Genomic DNA, 10000 nt, shown 5'->3' with positions numbered 1-10000 from the left:
GGTTCAAAAACAGCCTACAGAATATGGACTCTGATTTATTAGAGTACTAGCGAGGGGTACCCGGCGTTTCCCGGGTGTTTGTAGGTGTGTGTGAAAAAAACCGGAAGCCTTGACGCGCATAGTAAAAAATAAAACCGGTGCCCGTAAAAAATAAAACAAAAAAAAAAACGAAGCCTTGACGACGCGCAGTTGGAAAATAGTAAAGTGTGAAAAAAAAAAACAGGTGCGCGTTTTTGATTGACATGACCGCGATAGCTATTCAGCAGTTACGATTTTGTGCGGGACAGTTTTTAAATAAATAAATAAATAAATCGGTTTGTTTGTTTTAACTAAGTTCGGGGAAAACCAGCTCCCTGTTTATTAGGGGGAATGTCTCGTCTCGAAATGAAAGCTACCGTCTGATATGACGAAGTCGAAATTGAACAAACGTTACTTAGCTCTCTAGAGACCACTGGCTCTGGGCCGGTGTTTATTTATTTGCTTCCCCACTGAGCAAATTAGGCACAAGGCCGTTTTTAGTCGAGTTTCGCTTTTTGTTTATACCGAAAACCGAATGTAACGCGTGCCGATGCGGGAAATATGGAATAATTAACGTTTGAAAGTCAATAAGATTAAATAGACAGGCGAACTCGGTGGTTAAGTGTGAGATATTACAATTTATAGATGATATAAAAAGTTTTAAGAAGTTGTGAAGCGAGCGAGCGCTTCTCTGAAAGAAGCCTTTTGTGGACATCGAGGAGAAGCGTACATACATACATACATACATACATACATACATACATTTTCGCTTTTATATATATATATATAGATGATAGGTTATGAAAAGGAAGGGTTGTAAAGGCATAGCTTCGAATTTGGGGGTATCAAAACCAAAGCAAAATATGATGAAAGTAAAAATAAAATAGATAAACCCCATAATTTATTATACCATACCTGTTTACACTGAAACACTTATCACAATATTATGTGGATCTATATTGAAAAAACTTGTTAAACTTTGTGACATATTTCCATTCTATGGAGGTCAGGTGCGAACGAACACCCCATAATTTTATTATACCATATTTCTTCAAACTGAAACATAATTATCAAAGTATACTTACGCAGATAAATATGAAAAGTCTTTATTAAAGTTTGTCCCTATTTCCATTCCATGCAGGCCAGGCGTGAACACAGACCCCACAATTTTATTATACCATTCCTATTTAAGTTAAAACATACTTATCAAAATATTCTTATGTACATCTATATCAAAAACACTTGTAAACGTTTTTTTTTAATTTTTAATTTTTTTATTTCCATACCGTGTGGACCAGGCGCGAAAGCAGACCCCACAATTTTTATGAACCACCGTTCTGCCAGATCAAACATACCCATTCCTGTGTCTCGATACATCTACCATTATATGTAATCAGTTTTTTAAAATAGTCAACCATATAGGAGCCTATTCGTGACCAGACACACACACAGACGTTCAGCTTTATATTATAGATATACACATCTATGAACATAAACATATTTCTATAGCCAATATTTTAAAGCATAATATATGTATATATATATTTGTAGTCATCGACATACAGACCGGTTTCGTTGTATCACATCAGTGCCACTAGACTAGCACCTCTCCCAAGCCGAGGATTGAACCTAGAACCATCGCGTTGACAGTCAACAGTTCTGCTGATCGACCCACGGGAGGGCGCCCGTAAATTATCTCGTCAAATGTCTATTTAAACAAAAATTTGTCCACTATTTTTACATACACACACACACACACATTATATATATATATATATATATATATATATATATATATATATATATATATATATATATATATATATATATATATATATATATATATATATGTTGATAGATAGATAGAGAGGTGAAAAGCAGACTACTTTGACAACCGGGTGATATCTTTATTCTTAAGATACAAGCTTATTAACGTGTGTAACATCCATTTTCTCATGCTCCATTCACGCGCACGCACGCACGCACACACACACGCACGCAGGCACACACACACACACACACACACACACACACACACACACACACACACACACACACACACACACAAGTGTTTTTAAATGAATTGGAAATAAGTTATTGGTAAAGCATAATAACAAAAAAAAAATAAAAATAAATAAATAAATAAAATGATAATGCAATGATTATAGCATCTACCATTAACTATTGCGCGTTCCTAATGAGTGAAACTGAACTAATCGACAGGCACGGCCAGTTAAGAAGCGAATAATCTGAAACTAGACGAGCTGCTCGATCGGTGCGCGCTCACAAACGCGCGTGTGTGCCCGTACGTGTGTTTGAGGGCTTCAACGAAATGCGCTCCGAGTGAGTGTAAATCTGTCTCGCTTGCGTCACAACTTTTCACCGAGCATCCTTAAAGGTTTGCTTATCTCATCTGCACGCGAACACCTGCGTTTATATTTAGACTGTTTCAAAAAATTATTCATGCATTTTTTAAACAAAAATATATATTACAACGCAAGGGAAATTGAAAGATTAGTTTTGCAGATGTGCCGCTAGGCAAAAATATAGACGTAGATTTCGTCACCTATATTTTTTTCTTCTAACCGATATATATATATATATATATATATATATATATATATATATATATATATATATATATATATATATATAAGCATGTGTGCATGTGATCATCTTTTTTCTCCTGCATGTTTGTGCAGATGTATATATGATCTTAATAACGCACCATACGTACACACACACACACGCGCGCGTGCGCTGGAATTATATATATGTAATATATATATATATATATATATATATATATATATATATATATATAATTTCAGGTTAATACACACACACACACCCATATTTATATATTTCATTGTATTTGCATTATAATTCCAGGTTTATATATATATATATATATATATATATATATATATATATATATATATATATATATATATATATATAAAATAATTTCTGACGAGGACGCTTCACAGAACGTCTGAAACGCTTAAAAACGGTTTCAATGATTTAAAAACATTATTACAATGATCCAAACAGAATTCTCAATGAAAAACCAAGACACGGAATAATAAAATAATGTTAAAAAATACACATTGTTGGTGACTACCCTCTTATTTAAATATACATCTTTCTTTCGTTGGAATTTCTTAACCCATTTTACATAAATATATATGTGTGTATATATATATATATATATATGTGTGTGTGTGTGTGTGTGTGTGTTTGTGTGTGGTTTATATTCTAAAAAAAGAATTCTGTTTGTATTTTTTCTTTCATAATATTTTATTTCGTCTTACACGTGTTTCGTTAAATGGCGTATGAACACCAAACAACTCATAAAAGACAGTTAAAATTTTCGTCGGAAGAACCAAACAGTTCCAAAGCTGTTTTTATTTTTTTATTTTCGAAATAAAGAGGATGGAAGCTGGTGAAAATGAATGGAAATTGTTAGAGGTCACATGATTCAGCGAAACAAAACTTATTTATTTAAGATCTAATTGAGCTGTTACAAGAGAAAATACTAAAGTATTTTTTAGTTCCATAACATTTATATATATATATATATATATATATATATATATATATATATATATATATATATATATATATATATAATTTTTTTATACATATTTATACTATTGTTTATTATTATCTTTATTAATCCCTTTAACAGCAGATCACTGACGTAAATGGTCTCGCCTGCTGCTTATCGTTATGATAAGCTCTTTGTAAATAAACAAAAAAAATCTCACACTTGTTTATAAAAATAGACACTTGAAGATAGCGTTTGCATGCACCGAGTCCATAGGCCGGACAATGGAAACGCCAACTATCAACTAGATGATAGTAAGTTCGATCCTTGACTCGGAATGGGTGCCAGTCTATGCGCAATGAAAGGCTGTGATACAGTGGAACCGTTTGTTTGTGAATCACTATATATATATATATATATATATATATATATATATATATATATATATATATATATATATACACACAAAATAAGACGCATTTCATTTTTATTTATTCTTGATCAAAAAATACATAAAAATAAAATGCCCCTCATGTTTTTTGTTCAGTCGATGAATGGAATTTTTTGTTGACACAGCCTTCTCAAGGAAAAAATCGTTGATATTTAAAACTTTTTTTTTATTTTAAATTTTTTCCTTGGAGGATTGTAACGCTGGGTATGGGGCAAACCAGCTGCCAACATTGCCCTGCTTTTTATTGAAACCAACCGAGAGCTCTTTTTAGTATCCTCGTTGTTCCCTTAAGTGCAATTGTATCGATCTCTTTTGCACTTGGTTCATCAGGAATGTTAGTTAGGTAGGACTTCAGGTTCTTCTTCATAAGACCTGTGGCACATATAATAATTGGTATGATTGCTATCTCCCTAAGATTCCAGTTTCTTTTCATATCATACATAAGAACTTGATGTTTGGTCTGTTTCTTACTTTCAACTCTGTTCAAACCTCCATCATTAGGGACACGCACTTCAACCAAGGTTGCCACTCTCTCTGACTTATTCCATATAACTATGTCAGGTTTTACAGCAGCATTTTCAAGGTAGGTGGCTGTAGGGATTACATGGTTGGAATATATGGTATATAAGTCATTTCCAACTGTTCTTTCAGGTTGATGTTGCCAGGACTTGCTGCTACACTAGATGTTTACTTTTTGACAGATGGTCCAGTGGAGGTACTTACATACTCCATCATGTCTCGCTGTGTAGTAGCCATCCCCCAAATGAACTTTACAACTTGATACCAGATGACTCGCACTTTCCAATTACAGAAAATTCATATTTTTGAGAAAGGCAGAAACAAGCGTATACTGATAAAAGTGTTATTTGCGGATTTATGTGAATATATAAAAAATTGTTCCCTGAATTACCTAAGGTTTCATATGACATTAAATGAATTATATATATATATATATATATATATATATATATATATATATATATATATATGTGTGTGTGTGTGTGTGTGTATGTGCGTGTGTATGTATGTATATGTATGTATATATATATATATATATATATATATATATATATATATATGATAGAATAAGTTAAGAAGATAATGAGTAAAGTTACATGGGAACTTTATAGCATTGACAAAACATTAACAAAAAGGGGTTCAGAAAGAGGAATAAGGAGGAAACCTCTTTAGGCCATAGCATTTCGAAGCTAAATGCTTCTCGTCAGAAGAGTATAAAAAGTCGGCATTATACAAATTTAAAGGTAAAAAGACAACATCGACTTTGAAAACATTTAGATAAAAAGTGGAAAAATTTTTTAGATTAGAATTGGAAATAAAAATTATACTGGGGGTACTATGATGTGGATAACAATGAGGAGAGACAGAAAATACAATAAAGGCTATATATATATATATATATATATATATATATATATATATATATATATATAAACCTTCCATATAGAGGTTTGGTTTAAAAAGAACAATAAACAACATACAAAATAGAAACAAACAATAACAAAAATACGACACACAACAATAACCATAAAAACTACGTAACCAAACAACACTAACTAAAAATAAAACGGTGTCACATTATTATTATTTACTCACTAGGAGTAGTCACTGAAGCCATCATTAAAGATTGCTCTTTGAGAATAATTTGTGGTGCTCCCTCGAGTTTGATAACCTTCGTAAAAGAATCTGCGTTATCGCAACAGCCGCTTACTATGGATTTCTCGTTGGCGGCGACTATTGGTCTTCACTGGGATTTGGGTAGCCCTAAGCCTCCCCAAGGTCTCAGTCCTCTATGCACTCATCCAGCGGAGGTCTGGTTAGTGCTTTCCTTCCTCGGTCTTTCCATCCTGCTTGACCCTCATAATTTGGTGTGGTGCCCGTTCCGTTCCTGAAGGCGTGCACGCGCGCGCGCACACACACACACACACACGCACACACACACAATCTGTCTTACAATTATATAGTTTCAGTTTTCATGATTCCATGTGATGTTCCTTAGTAACTTCAGTAGAGTTTTAAGTGCACATGCCCAGAGAGAAATCACCTGTCAACTTTGAATAACATCAAACGAATGCGTGCAATCCAGACTAGCGCTGTATGCTGGAGGTGCCTCCATCGCATTGGTTCCCAACCACTGTGCTGCGATATACTAACACGCCGCGGAATGATTACTGGTGTGTCGCGCAAAGGTAATAGATGCAAGTCATATAATTTCATTTGTTTTTTTAATAAAGAAAAAATTTTTACTTTCTTCCCACTTGCTAAAACTCACCTTTAAAATGACAACTTTAATAGATTTTCTTCCGTTTTCCTGCTTTCCGGCTGACTACAATATGGTTGTGTTCAAGTCTAAAGTAAATAAGTTCTTGATGAGCCGTTCTATATAAGTTATCAAATTTACCAAATTTTCATTACTAATGATTACTATATTTTCCAATTTCTACTGTACACTCTTTAACCCTTATCCTTGAGTGGCCTCTGGGCCTTGATAATGTGGTGATGCCTATGTAAAAAAAAAAAAAAAAAAAAAAATGAATATCACATTGGAATTTGTGTCAGACAAATAGTTTTCTGAATATGAAGACATTTTTTTCCAATGTATTACTTAATAAATGTCAGTGGCGTTCGCCATTTTTATCATAGGGAGGAGAGGGCATTTTGTAACACGAGTGCGCATTAGTACTTTTTAGCTGGGACAAAACATGACCATCAATAAAAACATGATATATTACATTAAATAATAAATGGCGCAATATCAATAAAACTATTTGTCTACCTCAAATTTAAATATGATATTCGTTTTCAGCATACCAGAAAACCTTAAAAAGTCGTCATTTTAAAGGTGGGTGTTGAGGTAGAAAGAAAGTGAAAAAAGTATCAGACATTTAATTTCATGATGACAACAACCAATTGAAAATCGCCGAATTTATGTAACGTAAACGTTTCAACCATACTAATTGGTTAGTTTTTTCGTGGTTTCAAGTGATGGGACAATTGATCGAAATATTTGGAGGTATTCAAAGTACCCAAAAGACATCAGATTTTGAATATGGGATGTATTGAGTTATGTGAATAAAAATTCTCGTTATATAATATTCTTTGTTTCGGTAAGTGTGTGCGTGTGAGTAGGTACGTATGTATATAACGGTGAGTGTATGTATGCACATTTGTATTTAAGGCAGATTATATATATATATATATATATATATATGTATATATATATATATATATATATATATATATATACTTTTTATTTGTTTTACATAAGCATTACTACGTCGCTGCACATGCATGAGCATGTTCCGGTCAGCCAGTTACAAATAGCTAGAGACCTTCAGGCAAAATTGTTTATACAAATGTTGAGTCCATAATAAAAATTTTACAAGATTTCAGAACAAAATTAATCAGGAGGTCACATGACGTGGTATTACAAAAATATATATGTAACAATATATAATTGCTTATGTAAAACAAATAAAAAGTATATCTTGGCCCATTTCAATATTGAGCACTCTTGAATTAACAGCGTTGAAACATTATTAGTTGCTTTAACTCTGGAAATTATTAATCATATATATATATATATATATATATATATATATATATATATATATATATATATGTATGTATTATGTGTGTGTGTGTGTGTGTGTTGGAAATCCAATATGACGACATAAGACGTTACTCGTGTTTGTTTGGAATTCAATTATTTGGAGGTGGGGGGAGCGGGAGGCTATAAAAACTATAATAAGTTAGTGGTTTTTTAAGCTTCTGATTTTTCAGACATTACATGTATCCATTTTTTTTAAATTGTTTTTCTTCTTCAAATTTTTTTTCATTCTATATTACTAAAATTAATATGCGACTATTATTGAAAGAAGCCAAAAGTGCTGAAAATCTGTGGAGAATCGTTGCCACTCAGATTCAAAAGGGACGCAACTGCTATTGTCATGTATCCAATCATTATAACCTTTTGAAAAAGTATGAACGCGTTTGAAAGTCCGAAAATAAAGTTTCGACATGGCATAACCCAAAAAGTGTTGATATGCCATGAAAAAAAGTTGATAGCTCGTAAAACCATTAAATCAAAGCAAACACTGAATCAGATACGAGAGGCATTGTTTGTACATTCAGTAAAATAAGGATTTGATTTTTTACTCCAAACAAGGCCTATTGACAATTGGAACGCTACGGGCTACTATTTAGGAACGTAGAGCTGTTGGGAGTTTAGCAGCGAGATGCCTGTTCACATTAGACTTGAACTTCGACAGGTTAGTGCAGTAAGAAAAAATGGAAACAGGAAAGGAGGTTCCAAAGTTTAGCAATCGAAGAGAAGAAACTATTAGAGTAGAAAGCTTTCCGACATCTAGTAACTTCGACAGTGAAGGGGCGTGATTTTGCTGTTTGTCGGGTTAGTCGAGGGTATGTACGTTGAAGGGGCACAAGTGCTATCATTCATCAGAGCACGTTAAAGTAATTGCAAAACAGGCACAAGGATGCGACATTGCGGAGATAGGACAGAGGTTAGCGCGTTGCAAAGAGTGCGGGGCCTATTAGATTTAATCCTTCTGCAGAGCATTGTTATCTTTCAGATTCGAGGGGACACTACCGGCTTACGTTGATATGTCGTGGAAAAGACAAGCGAAACCAACTCAACACTGAATTGTTTACAATAAATGTAGAAAAGGTTGATGTGACGTAAAAGAGAGAACTCAACGCAGTCGTTACACCCGCACATAAACACAGCCACAATACGTGTACAAAAACCACGTGACAAAGATAACAACAGTATAACTGGATATTTACCCCACAGTCATGGGCACAAAACAGAAGGGTTGATTTGTGATCGTTTCGCGTACAGGCGGAGAAGGGGTCACAAGTCAGTGAGTTCGATCCTTGATGAAGGGTGATTCGGGCTTAATTGAAATAAATCAAAATATAAATGTAAAAATAATGCTAAATGAAAAAACAACAAAAAGAAATAAAATATAGACACTTACAAACAATACGATCATATCATGGATGGAAAAACAAAAACACATAGTAACGGGAAAAATTATACATTCTATAACTTTGCAATGATTATATATATATATATATATATATATATATATATATATATATATATATATATATATATGTGTGTGTGTGTGTGTGTGTATATATATATATGTATAACTAAATATATATATATATATATATATTTAAATTTTTTTAATGTAAATACAGTCATATCTTGCTACGATGTGCAGACCGTTTCAATCATATTAGATATCATCAGGCAAGAAAAATTAAGGTACAAAAACTGCAAAGATTCAACACCTTTTAAAATTTTGCTCTCTTATGATTGAGCACTATCAACGACCCTTGTAAAAATTCAATTGTTTTTAATTTTTAGATATCTTCACACCGGAAAACAAACTCTCTCTCTCTCTCTCTCTCTCTCTCTCTCTCTCTCTCTCTCTATATATATATATATATATATATATATATATATATATATATATATATATATATATATATATTATATATATATATATATATATATATATATAATATATATATATATGTAAACACCGCGGAATAAGGTCTGTTTTGTTTATTTGTACAATTTGTCAGATAATTACAATTTTGTACAGGTTATTTTACTGGCTTATATAGTTTTATTTTTTTGAAAATGTGAATAAATATGCAACAATAAGATTTTTCTACTATATATATATATATATATATATATATATATATATATATATATATATAATCTGGAGTAAAAAATGGATCTATTATCTGGAACATTTTTGTTCTTCTGTTTAGGGGAGGTATTATTTAATCAACATTACTGGGGAGCCATGATTTAATATACTGATTTGTTTTTAAATCCCCGAAAGGGTGTTTCATGATAAACAACTGACGATCCATGAAAACGTAGGACTATTGCAAGTTCGAGAAAACAGTTTTGTTCA

At 32.4% G+C, this 10000-nt stretch overlaps 1 protein-coding gene across 8 annotated transcripts in view; it reads right to left on the bottom strand.

The window, feature by feature from the left end:
• The window catches only part of LOC145258201 (uncharacterized), a 418516-nt gene that overhangs the window by 372672 nt on the left and 35844 nt on the right, over positions 1-10000 (bottom strand). For 3 of the 8 annotated variants that reach the window (XM_080116128.1, XM_080116106.1, XM_080116135.1), the window contains exon 2: positions 8844-8953. The exons of the other annotated variants lie outside the window; for them this stretch is intronic. In XM_080116128.1, the coding sequence (XP_079972254.1) occupies positions 8844-8854 (11 nt within the window). In that variant the 5' untranslated portion in view covers positions 8855-8953. The remainder of the gene's footprint in view (positions 1-8843; positions 8954-10000) is intronic. 8 annotated transcript variants of the gene reach the window in all.

This window comes from Euprymna scolopes, chromosome 33 (assembly GCF_053919585.1).
Source record: "Euprymna scolopes isolate OS-2025 chromosome 33, ASM5391958v1, whole genome shotgun sequence".
Classification (NCBI taxonomy): Eukaryota; Metazoa; Mollusca; class Cephalopoda; order Sepiida; family Sepiolidae; genus Euprymna; species Euprymna scolopes.
The sequence above is the reverse complement of the archived record's forward strand: the minus strand, read 5'-3'. Positions and strand labels throughout refer to the sequence as shown.